Raw genomic sequence first — 16584 nt, 5'->3', positions numbered from 1 at the left:
TGTTCAAAACATCATTTTGTATTTACAGAGTCATATTTGTACTTTGGGAAAAAAAAGAGTAATGTCACATATTCTTTTTTGTTTTTTAACCAAACATTCACTGACTTCTTTCTGAACAGGTGATTTTTTTTATTTGTCTTTGTCGAGTCAGGTCTTTGGCTACAGTTTGCCTCTTTGTCTGGTGTCCCTTTAAATTAAGTTTTTTTTGTAATCCTGCAGAAGCAGCTGCAGAAGTCTGCGAACAACTCAGCGACACACACATTTCTTTTCTTGTGTTATTTGTTGTGTTAAAGCCAGCACATGTTTGATCTATATGAAGAATCTGATAATATTTTATCTGAAATATAAAATAATTTTTAGCCTGGAAAATGTTTTTTTTTCTTGTGAGACAGATTTTACATGTGAAACATATGTAACTAAACTAGATAGATAGATAGATAGATAGATAGATAGATAGATAGATAGATAGATAACCACCTCCTCTACACACATATTTACGTGTCCTCGTGTGGTTTGTGTCTAAGAAGCTGAAATCATCACCAGCAGCTGTCGAGTCTGAAATAAAACACAGAACTACACATGCTGAGCAAACGTTCAGCTCTTCAAAAGGCTGTCTGTGGTTTTGAACCTTGTTCTGTGTGAGAAAGTCTCACAGCTGCTGCAGGTATCAACATGTGATGAAGAGGAGTTTGACACCTCACAGCTGAACATGACTTCTTAAACAGAGGAGGTAAAAACAGATGGAAATACAATGTTAAACAATCTCAGTGATCACAAAGCATGATGGGAGCTTCTCTGCTTATGTTTGTGCAACTGTAACTGTGAGTTTGCCACAGTGCAGCAGTCCCACCAGCAGCAGCAGCAGAGGCACCATCACTATGGTGAACACCGTCCTTAAGACGAGGACGACATGTATGAAGAGGTCTGAACAGGGACAAGTCTCTCTGTGATGAGCTGCAGAGACAAGAGAACATATCTGCTGTAACATCATGACAGTATTAACAGTATGTAACAGGTTGTCTCTGAGAGCTGCTGGAGCACAAGTTGAACACTGACACATTTTAAACAGTGTCATGTCTCACCTCTGACAGCCATCCAGCTCTCTGGTGACTCTCCAGCTCCAGAGATGTGACACTTGTAGAGTCCTTCATCAGACTTGGACACACTGTGGATGGTCATCTCTCCTGTAGAGCTGCTCCTGATGAGGACGCCATCTTTGTAGAAACCAGCTGTCAGGTGTAAAGAAGACATCTTCTTCCTGCAGGTCAGAGTCACGTTGTTGCCTTCTTCCACAGGGAGGACAGGACTCTCCAGGATCACTGAACCAGCTGAACAACAAAGGTTTGCCTTCCTTTAAGTTATTAACATGTGCTAACCATTGCTGTTTCTACAGGGCCTCCTGCACACCTCTTTCACATATACACATTTTCTCATTTGTGTCTGAGAGGCTCAAATTATCACCGGCATCTGCCGAGTCTAAAACTAAACACAAAACCAACATACAGCGAGAACTCTGACAATGGCCCATTAAAAATAGTTTACGCATCAGTGCCTCTGTGGTTTTAACCTCTTTCTGTGTGTGAGAAAGTTACTGCAAGTATGAACATAGAGATGTTGGACTCCTGACACCGTCTCCCCACCTGAAGCAGCAGCAGCGCCACCATTAAATTAGTAAAAACAGTCATTTAGAGGAGAAGACCCATGACAGTATTAACAGTATGTAACAGGCTGTCTGTGACACCTTGCTTTAGCTTTACTCTGGCTCAAATTAAAAATCTGTTGGGTTTGTGTTCTGCTCTTTAAAGAACCATCGGTAGATCCTATAGTAAGAAAACATCAATGAATAGCACTGCAGACAAATAATTTGATTCTAGTTACTTTCAGTATTAACTATGTCGTGTCTCACCTCCGACAGCCATCCAGCTCTCTGGTGACTCTCCAGCTCCAGAGATGTGACACTTGTAGAGTCCTTCATCAGACTTGGACACACTGTGGATGGTCATCTCTCCTGTAGAGCTGCTCCTGATGAGGACGCCATCTTTGTAGAAACCAGTTGCGAGGTGGGAAGAAGACATCTTCTTCCTGCAGGTCAGAGTCACGTTGTTGCCTTCTTCCACAGGGAGGACAGGACTCTCCAGGATCACTGAACCAGCTGAATCTGATGAAATACACTTGTTTGCTGACTTTTAGGGGTGATATCAGTCTCTCCTCTGAGCTCAACATGTTTTCATTTTATTCCAGAAAATAATGTTTTAGATATGAAGCAAATACTTTAGATATGAAGCAAAATCTTTTCCTTACCAGTGACAGAGATGTTGACACTGTTGCTTCTCTCTCCTCCTTCAGTCTCACACCAGTATTCTCCGCTGTCGGCTGGAGAAGCTCTCTGAATGGTGCAGGAGGACCCTGTTGGTGTCCTCTCAACTTTACAATCCGCACCATACTCCACAGTATTTGTGATCATTCTCAACCGAATCGAGCCATCAAAGCCCTCACAGTCAAAAGACACAGCGTCAGATTTAAAGTGCTGCAGTCTGTCTGGAGTGATGCGCAGAAGAACTGCATCTGAAACCAGGGGAAAAATCAGAACTGGATAAATATGATGTTTATGTTTAAACAGAATTTCCAAAGTCATTGTCAGTGCTTCCACCTTGTGACAGATTTGGACTTTTTGCAAGATACATTCTGGTATTAGCTGGCAAAGTGTGCATTAATGTTAAACTGAACATTATACAAAACACAACATTAAACAACACTGTACAAACCTAAATTACATCATAGAGACACAGACAGATTTAAACAGTTTAAGTCAACGTCAAACTTTGGTCCTTCAATGGAGAAATCAAGGAGAAAAAAATTCTTTAAAAACTTGTACATGTCACTCACCACTCTTCTGAGTATTTAGCAGAGTGAACTCAAGCATCACTGGATAAACAAAGGAGCAAAGTTGAATATCAGACATACATGGTTTGATATACAGGATGGAAAACAGAAAGAAACAAAGGAAAACGGACACTCAGTACTCACACAGTCGGATGCAGAGAGCTGTGACCTCCATGGTGTCTTGCTGCTGACTGATTATGAGACTGAAAATACAACTCAAGTATACTGTCAGCCTGAGCTTCCTCTTCCTGTGTGTTTTGTCTGTGGTGTTGATGCAAAAACAGGCCAGAGTCACAGTGGCTTTAACATACAGCCTGTTGGGCTGGAGAGACGTATGAGAAGTATGAAAAGTCTTTGGTGATTAGACCTCATTGTGATGTCATATATTCCAGGAGGGTGGTAAAGACTAAGTAGATTAGGGATACCCGCCCTATGGAGTCAAGACACTGCTGGTGGTGAGATGAGATGAAGAGGGAGCTGAGGATCTGCATGTGAAGAGGAGCTTGTTCTTGGCTCTGGATAAGGTGACTGGAGGTGAACGGAGTGGAAGAGACCATGGCAATTATGCCTAAAATGACAGCTGAGTTCTTTTGTTGTTGCTGTCACCCTTGATATGGGTCGAACAAAACTCCACCACTGACCCAAAATTACCACATATGACATGTTAAAAACACTTAAATCAATGGGATTTATTAACAAGTAAAACAAGCAAACAAGACAAGAAAAGCCCAGGCCGAGAGGCAGCAGGACCAGCAGTCCCCACACCAGAGGCCTCTCTCTTCTGCTGCTGGCACAGGAGCTCTTCAGCACCTCCTCCACGCCATGTGTAGGGAAAAGGGACAGCAGCACAGACACATCTGATGAATTCAGGTCCTGGTCAGCTTCGACTGTGTTTATCAAACAGCCAGATTTGTCAGACTCATTAAGACAGACTCTGCCCCTGCATTGAACTGCCCAGCCATTATCAACAGATTTTATTATTTTATTTCATAATCCATTACAACCCTAATCTGGTAACTGAGCTCAACGTTCAGATCTTCAGATCTTCAGATGTCCATAAACCAACACTCAGAGTGAAACTCAGCTCATTTTGGATAACAGCTACACAGAAAGCAAGGTTTGTACACTTTAATTAAACTTTAATGTAATTCATTTCCAGCTTTAGCCTTTTGTTAGTCTGCGTATCATCAGCCCGTCATGTCTGACTAGAATATTATATTGTATTTCATTTTGTTTTCATCTATTCAGTTGTAACTTTAATGATTTACAGACTTTGGCCACGCAGCCCGATGAGTTGACTGAGATCCACAACATTCAACAGGTATGTGGTCTTTGTGTCACATTTACTCTACAAGTAGTATTTCTAATGTAAGTCAGTTATGATTGAAATATTTTTCAGCAGGTTTTTTTTGTTAGATATATTTTTGGGGCATTTTTTAGCCTTTATTTGACAGGACGGACACGTGTGAAAGGGAGAGAGAGAGGGAGTGACATGCAGCAAAGGGCCATAGGCTGGATTCGAACCCGGGCCGCTGCGGCAACAGCCTTGTACATGGGGCGTTGAGGACATTGAGCATTTATAAAAACACCTGTTAGTAAGTGTCACACCAAAGGGTTTACTGTGACAGAGTCTATGATTGAAGGGATATCAGATTTTGTAACAAGTTTTGTTTTATGTTAATATGCATAATATATCAGATATGATAGTTTCAAAACCAGTAGTGGATCCTGAAATGGGCCGAATGGGCGTTTTGCCCAGGGTGGCACTTTGTCACGACGTGTGGGGGGGCGGCAGGAGCTGTGTTGTGCTATGGCCTATTCAAGTGCTGGAATTTGTTATTTACATGACCACGCCTGGACGCAACAAAGGCTCAGCTCCAGTTGAGTGTGTGTTCAGCAGCGTGTTACACACTGTCCATAACAATAACTATGTGAGGTAACAAACTGTGTCAGACTAGGGGGGTGTCACCCAGGGCGCCATTCAGGCTAGAACCGCTACTGTTCAAAACACATTTTAAATTCACTATTGTCTCTTAATAAAGGTCTGAAACTACAAAAGTGAAAGGTTTTTACTAAATGATGCACAGGCAGAGAACAAATTGACCAAAGTAAAAGAATAATGTCATCACACTTCATCAGCTGTCAGCACAGGAGTGAGAATGAAGGAAAAGCAAAATATTCTCACGGGTGTTGAGTGTCTAAGAATCAAACAGAGGCTGTAATGCAGCCAGCAGAAAGCCATAAACCACAGTGAGTTAAGGTCATGGCCTATTAATGAAGCACAGACTTTGGCCTTTTACTGTGTTCAGCTGCGCAGCATGCAGCAGGTACGTCGTCGTCTGAACAGTGTCACAGTTTACCAACAGTAAAAGTGAGTGTGCTTTCAGGGCTGTGGGTCCTGTAGTGATATCCTGAAACAGCTTATCAAGTCTGTTTTTAAACCTGTGAAAAAAAGCTAAATCTATGAAATGTCATTCAGATGTTGAATATTTGTGACACAATGACTTCAAATTCAGTCACCCTTTATTATGATTATCATTTTACATTTAAATATTAACATTTGAAAGGGTTGCTCATTAGCTTTGATTTAGTAACATGGAATATTGTTTAATCAGATGTGACAGCTTCAAAACACATTTTAAATTTACTTATACTATTAATAAAGATCTGAAGCTACAAAAGTGAAAGAATAATGTGATTTTTACTGAATGATGCACAGGCAGAGAACAAACTGTGGGACAGAAGTGAAAATATCAAAATTTGAAAAAGAGTTGTCACCGCAAACATGTGGATGAAGGAAAAGCACATTTGCTCTCAAAGTTGTGTTGCGTTTCTACGTATCAAGCAGAGGATAGCATATAATGTTATAATGCGTAAAGTTCCACTGGAGCACAGCAGATGGCAGTAAAGTTTTTGTATTGATTGGAGCAGCATAAGAAGTGTAAACACATTCTGTGCAGAGCCATTTTCTCACTCCACCAGATGGCGCTCTTGGTTTAAAGATAAAGTCTGAGGTAGTGATGGCCAAATGAAGCCTCATGAACCACTGTTTTTATTCTCTAAAGCCACTAGATGGCGCTGTCTGATCAACAAAGGTTTGAAAGCACATTTCATTGCCAGTCCTTCAGCCTTGATCTTTAAACCAAGAGCGCCATCTGGTGGAGTTAGAAAATAAAGAAAATGGTTCATGAGACTTCATTTGGCCATCACTAGCTGAAGGACTGGCAGTGAAATATGCTTTCAAACCTTTGTTGATCAGACAGCGCCATCTAGTGGCATCAGAAAATGAAGACAGTGGTTCATGAGGCCTTATTTAACCATCACTACTAAACCTGCAGGAATTACCTCAACTTTTTTTTCACTTTTATAAAAACTACTGAAAACCTTTTCCCCTCTGTGTTAACACTATAATTTTTGTGTTTCAGATCTTCATGATGCTTTTCCACACAGACAGAGAGACCTTCAAATCTCATCTCAGACCTCTCAGTGTTTTAGTGCTCCATCTTCTCCTGACACACTCCTGTACAGGTAACTCACACACAAACACAATACAATGACAAAAGGACTTTGCTGCAGTAAAAACACCATTAGTTAAGCATAATATTGCTTGTTTATTTCATACACTGCAGAAAAAAATGGATAAACAAAAACAAAAATTGACGTCACACTTCAGTCTCAGGAAACCTCTCTCCCTTTTTATTCAGTCAACATATTGAGGATTACTGCTGCCCTGACCAGAAGAGTTTGGATCATTTATTTCCTGTAGGAACCTTAACACATTTGTCTTTCCAGGTCAGTCTCAGCTGATTGGCTCATCTCAGCCAATAGTAGCAATGCTTGGTGATGACATCATCTTGCCATGTCGTCTGGAACCTGCGGAAGACGCTGCTGTCATGGTGCTGGAGTGGATGAAATATGACCAGAACCCTTTATCTGTCCATTTGTGGGTTGGTGGTCAGGAAGTCTTAGATACTAAACATCCATCCTACAAAGGAAGAACATCTCTGTTCACTGATGAACTGAAGAGAGGAAACATTTGACTGAAACTCTCTGATGTGAGACCTTCTGATGCGGGAAGATACAGATGCTTCATCCCAACATTGAATACAGAGTCTTTCATTGAGCTTGTTGTTGGTAAGTGGACACACAGTGTATCTACCTGTGGTCTGTGCATTCATTGATAGGTTGTGGTCAACACAGCTTTCAGCCATTGACACTGGGAAATGAAAGGGTTAAACTTTTTTGAAAACTGTTCAGTTGTATATTGTGCACGTTGTGAATGACCACCAGTGATGACATGTAATCTGTCATGTCTGTTGGCCAGGTCATGGCCCGGCATTACTCCTAGGTCATTAAAGTGTATATTTCAGGTTGGAGGTCACTTTGAGTAAAGATAAAAAATATACATAACTGTGACTTTAGGAGTAGTATTTGTTACTTCCATATTTATAAAATCGCTAAACCAGAAGTGACGTAGCATGGGGGAGTCCCCAATTCCAAGTACAGCAGAGGTACAGTAAAATGAGACAATGGCTAGCTTTGACAGTGAAGAGGTTGCAAATGTTTATGCCGGGACATATGGCGGGCCACAATCCTACAACTTTGAGCCAGCCAGACAGCAAGGGAAATGTGGCAGGTAAATGCATCATTTTGCCGGTCCTCTGATGACACAGCGTGTTTCCCTGATAGTGGTCACTGGTGAGTGAAATAAAGCCCCGTGCAACCCGCTAGTCTGCACCCACTCTCAGTCTCACCCGGTTGTGGTGGCGAAATCGCATTTCACACTCCATCATGTCCCCGGGAATATAATCCTCCGGTGTAAAGTGCACTCCACAAATAACCATGTTCTTCGTTGCTGATGCCGCAGTAAAGTCCCGTCTCCTCACTTGGATAAAACGCACGAAAAGTGGCACTTTTCCTATTTGTGGGAAAAGTATGAACTCTGTGTCCAGATAGACGAGAGTTTGTGCAGCCTCCACAAACGCAGTATTACTGACTGACTAGACAACTGACTACCAACTACCAACTAACTACCCTGATACACCGCCAAACTACTGCTGCCCCATGCTACGTCATCACTGTAAATATGAAAAAAACTCAGTTTTTGGCACGCGCCTCAGAAAACCACATTTTCACCATATTTCTGCCCTTTTTATCTGTGAAGATGAATTTTTTTTTTAAAAAAAATTGGGTATAGTTAGCCTAATCATAAGTTCAGAAATTTAAATGCATAAAAAAGTTATAAAAATTTTCAACCTGAAATATACACTTTAAATACCAGTGCTTTGTCATGTCCCTTGTTGTGCAGATGGCTCTTCATTGTCTTCATGAGACCAGCTGGGCTTTCAGCTTTCCCCCAGGAGACCACAGTTTGTGTCCCGTGTGGCACCAAAAGTCAGTGCTATTTTAATTTATGTTCTTACCTCAGTGACATGACAAAGCATCTGTACTTGATGACCTGGGAGTGAAAAGTGATTGAACCTCCACAACAACCACTTTAACTGTGTTTAGTTGTCATATATGAACCATTGTTACAACCTTTGGCTTGAAACTGAGGGTTGCAGCAAATCACTTTAGAGGAAGCAGAGGATATATGGTTCACCCTATTCACTTATTAGCTTTACAGTTGTACATTTTTTCTGTTTAGATTGTAGCCTAATGCTGACTACTGTTTTATTTATTTTTTCATTTCCCTTTTGCTCATCATCAGGTGCTGTGTCCTCACCTGTCATCAGTTTAGCAGGGATCGACAGAGACAAGGGGGGAGTGGTGTTACAGTGTGAGTCTGCAGGCTGGCATCCAGAGCCTGAGGTGTTGTGGCTGGACGGTGAGGGAAAGCTCCTCTCTGCTGGACCTACAGAGACAGTCAGAGGTCCTGATGACCTCTATACTGTCAGCAGCAGAGTGACTGTGGAGAAGAGACACAGCAACAGCTTCACCTGTAGAGTCCAACAGAGCAACATCAACCAGACCACAGAGACACACATCCAGGTTCCAGGTTAACATGAATTATACATGTTTTTTTTTTCTTTTTACATTTTCACTGTTTTAGTGTGTAGTTACAGACACACGTCCATATTTTGGGTAAATATGTTATTTTTATGATTGCTATAATATTTTTTATGTGATCACTTTTTCACTTTCAAAGAGCTGAGGTCTGGTTTTAAATAAAAGCCATATAATTCTGTGTTTCGTCATTTCAGATTATTTGGCTGTTAAAGTGGCTTTTTTACATATTCAGCATTCTTCTTATGGACATAATCAAACATAAACAGTAAGTCATGTAACAGTGATTTGAATTGTGCAGTTTTGTAAATTAAATTTCATTAGATGAACTGACAGTATTTAATGGGTTATGCAGCTGGAAAAAAAATGGTATCATGTCTTATTTTATCTTCAATCAAAACCAGTGGCCAGGTCTTATTTCTTTAAATTTAGTCTTATAGCTTCTTATAGACTCAAGTGTCTCACATGCTGTGATACTATAGATAATACATTTATGTTTTATTTATACATAAATCTGACTGCCTTTGTTTTTAACACAGAGACCAGGAGAAGCAGCTATGATGAAACTGGTGATGAAGAAAGGAAGAGCTGCTCAGACACAAACAGAGATGAAGATCAGAATGTCACTGAAGAAGAAAGAGACCGGCTCATGACACATGAGACAGTGCTAACAAATGGTGGAGTAACAAAGGAGAAAACCAAACGTGTACGAAACAGGAAATAGATTTCCAGTGTAAGCAACAAAAAAATACAGCATGGTGAAAGACAAACCAAAGTCTGCTTTAGGCAGGACGATTGTTATTAACTTGTCCAGCATCTTATATCTCCAGCTCTCCAGCTGTGTGAGTCCAGGCCTCATTTGAAGTGTCTCATGAAGAATGAGGACTCTGAGAGACTAACTAATGTGAGAGAGCATGGGGAACACGACAACATCCAGGTAAGGACTACAGAGAGGAGGAAGATTCTGATTCCTTGTGTTAGCTGGAGAAAAACCAACAATCAACTGACACACACACACACACACACACACACACACAAGTAGCATAAAGATTGCCTAATCTGTGTTTTGTGTGTCCAGCAGGAGGACAGCAGCTCTGCCAGTCAAGGACCATGAGACAGAGAGTTACCCCCTGGAAACCCCAAATGTATTCTGAGTGACAAATATTGTTGTAAACATTGTACATCAGGAACAACATGACTCATATTGTACAGTAGTGATGCACATAATTAATATATTTTCTTCTTCTGTTATTTTCAACTATGTAAAACATGATTTATTCAAATTGTAGTGAAAAATTTGATTTTTTTTATTCCTGTATATACATATTACATTTATTTATATTTATTATAGATTTATATTTAAAAGGAAAATATAAATCTAAAATCTCAAATATGAAATTAGATCTTCACAGATCTATGTTGCTCTATGTCGTCTATGTCTACTCCATTTGTCCACTCTTTTTGTGGAAATCAATGCTGACTTTCCACTCTTGACAATATTTGCTCTAAGATGTATAAAGTCCAGATTTTTTCTTGTATTTGTCCTGTGAGATACAGCTATACAGTATATAATGTGACAGCCCTGTTGCCTCCCTGCTCGGGCTGTCCTTTGCTTTTAAAGAGAGAAGCAGGGAATCACTGATGAACTCACTTCAGGTGTGCTGCTGCTCCTCAGCTGTATAAGCTGCTGGAGTCAGTCAGTCAGTCTGTCACCCTGGGCACATGGTTTGTTGTTTGGTTTAGGTTTAGAGGTCGTTTACACGTACACAGTGATTTTGATAAACGGAGACATCTTCCTTCGTTTGTGCCCTTCGTTTATACGCAAACGGAGATTTCTCCTCTGAAAACGAGTCTTTCTAAAAAATCCGGTCAGAGTGGAGATTTTGGAAAACTCCGGTTGCGCGTTTGCATGTAAACTGAGATAAACAGAGATAAACGGAGTTATAGGCAGCTGACGTCACAGTATGCGCCGGAACTTGTGCCTCAAAAGTGCGACCTATGTTGCTATGGTGACAATGGATACATGGAAGGCTTGAGCTTCTCGTTACACTGCCACCTACAGGTTTGGCATGCTCTTGTGTATATATACACGGGTAAGTGTAAACGAAGATCTTTTTGAAAACGGAGACCGTGAAATGTCCGTTTATGAAAATAGCCGGCAACGTGTAAACGGCCTCTTATTTTCTTTGTTCATTACACTTCACCTTACACTCAAACAACACACAACACACTACTGAAGTTACTGATTTACATGCTTTGTATTGGTTACATTTATATTTTGTTAAATAAATATGAAGTTAAAAGTCATGTGTGTCCTCTCCTCTTTGTCCCTCCCTTGAGTCGGGCTGTGACAATAAGTAAAGATATTATTTTGTATTCAAAGAGTGACATTTGTACATTATTTGATATCTTTGCAAAAATGCTGAAAAGCTTTCGCAAACTGAAACCACTCAATTCTTTTTCTATTTACACACTGGTTATTCAAATGAACAAATAAGTCTGTATAATTGTTTTTATTATTTAATTTTGCTTAAATGCTTTAAAAAAGGAAGTAGCTTTAAGTTCTAAATTATCCCGTCTATTTTTAAGAAAAATCAAGTTAAGAAATAATGAAAATCAAGTGAAATGATCCAAAGTTTCACAACAACAAAACATCTGGTGACACCTTGTGGGGGTTTCGACCCCCAAGTTGGGAAACATTTTTCTGCCATCATGCCTGCAGCTCAGTGAAGCTGCATTTATAAGTGCAGCTGTGCTTTGAGCTAAATGCTAAAGTTTCTAAAGTCAGCATGCTAACATGCTCATACTAATGCATAGGATACAGGAGACAGCAAATGTGCTTTCAGAATCCATGTGTGCATAATCACATTCGTAAACGAGTGAAAAAAGATCTCCAAATCTGAGTAAATATATTTACAAATATGTAAATGTGTATGTAGATATTAATGGCTGAGGAGTAATTTGCTCTTGGAGGTCTTGAGCACAATCAGAATGTCTCTGTTAAAATTACTTCCCAAAATGTTTCCCGTCTCGCCCTGCAGGAGCTCACATAGAGGCTTCTCTATCTCATAAGCCCAGGATGAATTTCAGTCCCAGTACATCTCTGGACATAATCAATCACCTCAGTTTGATCACATTAGAGCCCTGAAGTCTAGTTTGGCTACAGGTATGTGACTTTGCACAGCGGATACATTTATAATGTATTTTCATGTGGTGCAATGTTGCTGTGTTATCAGGTTTTGGGAGACACTGCAGTAATAAAGGCACAGACACACACAGCCAGTGCTGCTGGACTTGAGATGACTGTTGATGATGTAGTCACTGGATTGAAAATATACATATTACATTAACTTCTGTTTGGTCAAGTTCAGTGGATTGCAACTTTAGTTTTGCACTGAAAAGGTTGTACATGTTTATTCATACACATATTGTGACAGAACACAAACCTATAAATGTAAGCCTGTAAATGTCTGAGAGGCCAGGAACAGAAACAACATGGTAAGACAAACTGAGCTGTGTTGTGATGAGCCTGAGGGTAGAACTGAGCGTCTCCAGTGAGCGGCTTGTTCACTGAGATGAAGGAAGGAAAAACAGATTTGTGCTACACAACCATATGGTTTTCTTTTTGAGATTTCCTCTATTTTTTATTTATCTGTTGGTTGATGGTGAAGCACGGGATCATTTTACATGATAATCATGATTTCTGAACCACTTTCTTTTAACATAAAAATGAAATGTATCCAGATTGATAAGCTGCTTTAAAACACAACAATTAAGAAAGGTGATAAATGTTCATATTCTGCAGATACACTCTTTTACTGTTTCACCTTTATTTATTTTAGTTTTTCAAACATTAAAGGAAAAGTACGCTGGAATATATCATCTGTTCATCTGAACAGAAAACACAAATAAAAGATTGTGCGGTTTCATTTAAAAAAGTTTGTTGGTACAAGTGATGTTGCAAAACAACGAAGAATGCACATATTTCACTTTAGATGAACACTATTATATCTTTATTTAGATATTATTGAATCTGACAGAACAAATAAAAACAATAATTCTCCAAAGGGTTAAAATGTAACAGATTTTGATCTGGGTTATGATAATAATAGAATTACAAACAAAAAACAAAATTATATTTAGCATCAAGAAGCCACATGTTAACCAACGCCTGTGGGGCCTCCTCCACCAGCGGTGTTAGCCGGGGGGCTAGCACCGCAGATTCCTTTCATGAACACATCAGAATAATAATGGAATCTCTCTCCAGCAGGGTGAGCCAGAAGAAAAGGAAAGCGTTATTACCGTGGTTAACCCCTGACTGTCTAAACTTGATGAAAGTGTGTGATCTCCTTCTTAAGATTTTCTTAAAGTCCAGCTTAACTACGGACTGGTTAAAATTCACTGCTGCAAGGAACAAAGTAACTCAGGCAATGTGGAAGGCCAAAGCAAATTTTTTTATAGCAATCATGGAGAGTGCTCGGGGTGATGGGAAAAAAATTTGGCATAATATTAATAAACTAACGGGCAAACAGAATAACAAAATAACTGCGAACTAGAACTTGTTATTGATAATAAACTGGAGAGAAGTCCAGACATTCTCGCCACCGAACTAAACAATTTTTTTTTAAATCAGCGGAGGACATATCCAAACTTTTTTCCCCTTCGGAGTATGGCCCGGTCCCTATTAATCATGCACTGCCGGTATTCACCATACAACAGGTCACAGAAGCTGAAGTGGCTAACATTATCGGCTCGCTAAACAACTCCAAGGCCAAGGACATCTACGGTCTTGGCAACATGTTTTTAAAAGCACACAAAGATTTTCTTGTTGGACCGATCACACATCGAGTTAACTTATCTATACGACACTCAGTTGTTCCATCTTCTTGGAAGGTTGCCATAGTTAATCCCATCTTTAAGTCTGGAAGCAGGACAGACATGAATAATTACAGGCCTATTAACATCCTGCCAATCACCTCCAAAATAATAGAGAAATGTGTGCTTACACAACTTACTGAGCATCTGAACCGTGGCCATACTCCATTGCACCCCGCAGAGTTTGGCTTCCGGGAACACCACTCGACAGGGTCAGCCATTAATTTATTTTGAGAGAAAACTAGACAGTTTCTTGATAAATCAGTGTGTGTCCAGTATTCCTGAATCTGAAAAGGGCGTTTGATACGGTTGATCATGCAGTGTTGTTAAACAAACTCTCTTCTTTTAATTTCTCAGAACAGGCGACCATGTGGATAAAATCATATTTAACTAAGAGGAAACAGTGTGTTGTTGTTGAGGGGGTTAAGTCCTCTCTTCTCACATGTTCAGTGGGGGTCCCGCAAGGTTCGATCCTCGGACCAATACCAATACTTAAATGCACTTTTAGTGGACGTATTTTGACGTTGTTTGACGCTGTCTGAGTGCCCTATTATTTAATATAGCGCCCGCTCACGGGCTGCAGGCAGGTCAGCCCTGGCTTTGTACTGGAGAAATGTCACATACTGAACATCCTAGCACTCATACAGACAAAAGTAGATCAGAAAATAGGGCCCAGGTTGAAAAAAACATTAGTTCCCCTTTAACTGGTGTCTTGGGGAGTTAAGTAGCACAGTCACTGGTGCACTGAGAGCACAGGTTTATAAGAAAAAGTGCACAACTCCAAAAGCTCCAGTGGTTCTGTGACTTTGACCTATAGGGTGTAAAGAGTGTCAGTGTATAGGAGTATGTCATAGTGCCTCTCCACATGAGAACAAGGCACTAACTTGTGGTCACATAGTTGTGACTGACAGAGCTGTTCGCCGTTTATCCTGATCCATGTTGTGTCCACTGGGCGAGATTCAGCTGATCAGGCAGTCGTCGTTCTGAAACACACACACACACACACACACACACACACACACACACATATAAATGAATGTAAGAATAATCAACTAAGCATTATATATTTGCTGTGTTTATTCATTGTCTGTCTACCAGTGTATTGAAGTTTTATAAGTTGGAAAATGACTGAAATAAACTAAACTTGTCTGTTCAGGCTTTTCTTCTGTGTATTTATTAATGATAAGTTTTATTGTGTCTGTGTTTTGACTACAGAAATGGAAATAAGTGCTAATATTTTAGTTTCAGTTTTGCTGTGAACCAAAATACAAAATCTACCATTTGTTAACAGTCGTTCACACAGGACAATACAAAAATATTCCTCTTTGTGCGGCAGTGTCAAAAACTTGGTATCTGTCATTTGCTGGCATGATTATGTTTAGTCATCATATAAGTCAAGTCAAGTCAAGTCAGGATTTATTTCTAAAGCACATTTAAAACGACGGCAGTCGACCAAAGTGCTGCACATAGGTGGGTACAGAGTTAAAACAACAATAATAAAAATAGAACAGATGTAGAAAACAACGAAAAGAAAACAGAGCAAACAGTGCAAACATTAAAATAGCAATTTAAAAAAACAAAAACAAAAAAAAAATCCTTGAGATTATCGTGCTCAGGCTGAATGATACGCCAGGTGGAAGAGAAAGGTTTTTAGGGAGGATTTAAAAGTCTCAAGGGACTGGGAAGATCGAATGTGAAGGGGGAGGCTGTTCCAGAGCCTGAGGGCAGCCGCTGCGAAGGCTCTGTCACCTCGAGACTTTAGTCTGGTTTCTGGCACCACCAACAGTAGTTGGTCCAAAGACCTTAAGGTTCTGGTTGGGGTGTGGCACAAAAGGAGCTCAGAGAGGTACAGAGGGGCCAGAACGTTGAGGGCTTTAAAAACAATTAAAAGAAGTTTGAAATCAATATGAAAATGGACCAGGAGCCAGTGGAGGGAGGCTAAGACTGGCGGGATGTGGTCGCGCTTTTTCTTGCCCGTGAGGAGGCGAGCAGCAGCGTTCTGGACGAGCTGTAGACGGTTGAGGGAGGACTGATCCAGGCCAACATAAAGGGAGTTACAATAGTCTAATCTGGTGGTTATGAAGGCACGGATCACCCTTTCAAAGTCTGCAGCTGAGAAATAGGGCTTGGTTTTGGCTAGAAGACGTAGCTGGAAAAAGCTAGTTTTGACAACAGCACTGATCTGTTTGTCAAATTTGAATTGGCTATCAAAGACCACCCCGAGATTCTTTACAGAGGAGCGAATGTTGGGGTTCAGGGGGCCTAGGAATCTGCGGAGCTGCATGGGGACATATGGCCTCCAAACAGGATAACCTCTGTCTTGGACTCATTAAGATTTAAGAAATGAGAGCTCAAGTAAGATTTGACATCACTCAAACAATCCAGGAGAGGTTGTGTTGCGTCCTTGCTTAAAGACCTTAGTGGCAGGTAAATCTGGACGTCGTCAGCAAAATAATGGAATGAAATCTGGGCCCACAGACGGACACTCACTCACTCACTCACTCACTCACTCACTCAGATATGTTGTACACAAACCAATTCACCAGCAGTTTGTAGGGCTGGAGTGGAGATGCATGCCTAAAAAAAGCCCACATTTTGTGGGAAGGAGAAACACACTTATATTTAAACATTATGAAATACTTGGATATCAACAGGTTTCTGGATATGAGCAAATATCACAACACCAAAGTCTGCTACTGCTCGAGAAATCCTATTTCAGTGCAAAGGCTCCTGCTGTCCAACTTTTGACATGATTAACAACATGTTAGGGGGCGTTATTTGCAGTATGCACGGCTGCATGTAGATGAGTGGAATACTAAT

General features: G+C 40.4%; 2 protein-coding genes across 2 annotated transcripts; one reads left to right on the top strand and one right to left on the bottom strand.

Annotated features, from left to right (window-relative positions):
• Positions 1-85: 85 nt before the first annotated feature.
• LOC125883986 (junctional adhesion molecule A-like) lies at positions 86-2035 on the bottom strand. The gene is made up of 3 exons (XM_049568679.1): positions 1907-2035; positions 1083-1328; positions 86-954 (listed from the first exon to the last, which is right to left on the bottom strand). The coding sequence occupies exons 1-3, from the start codon at positions 2001-2003 to the stop codon at positions 800-802; spliced, it is 498 nt and encodes a 165-aa protein (XP_049424636.1). The 5' UTR covers positions 2004-2035; the 3' UTR covers positions 86-799.
• Positions 2036-5201: 3166 nt separating this feature from the next.
• On the top strand, positions 5202-10003 carry LOC125884270 (butyrophilin subfamily 3 member A2-like). Its single transcript, XM_049569169.1, is given in 6 exon segments — positions 5202-5210; positions 6309-6411; positions 6676-7017; positions 8594-8881; positions 9720-9826; positions 9971-10003. Coding segments are annotated over 6 exon segments (882 nt in total).
• The last annotated feature ends 6581 nt before the right edge of the window (positions 10004-16584 follow it).

This window comes from Epinephelus fuscoguttatus, linkage group LG23 (genome assembly GCF_011397635.1).
Source record: "Epinephelus fuscoguttatus linkage group LG23, E.fuscoguttatus.final_Chr_v1".
Lineage (NCBI taxonomy): Eukaryota > Metazoa > Chordata > Actinopteri > Perciformes > Serranidae > Epinephelus > Epinephelus fuscoguttatus.
The sequence above is the reverse complement of the archived record's forward strand: the minus strand, read 5'-3'. Positions and strand labels throughout refer to the sequence as shown.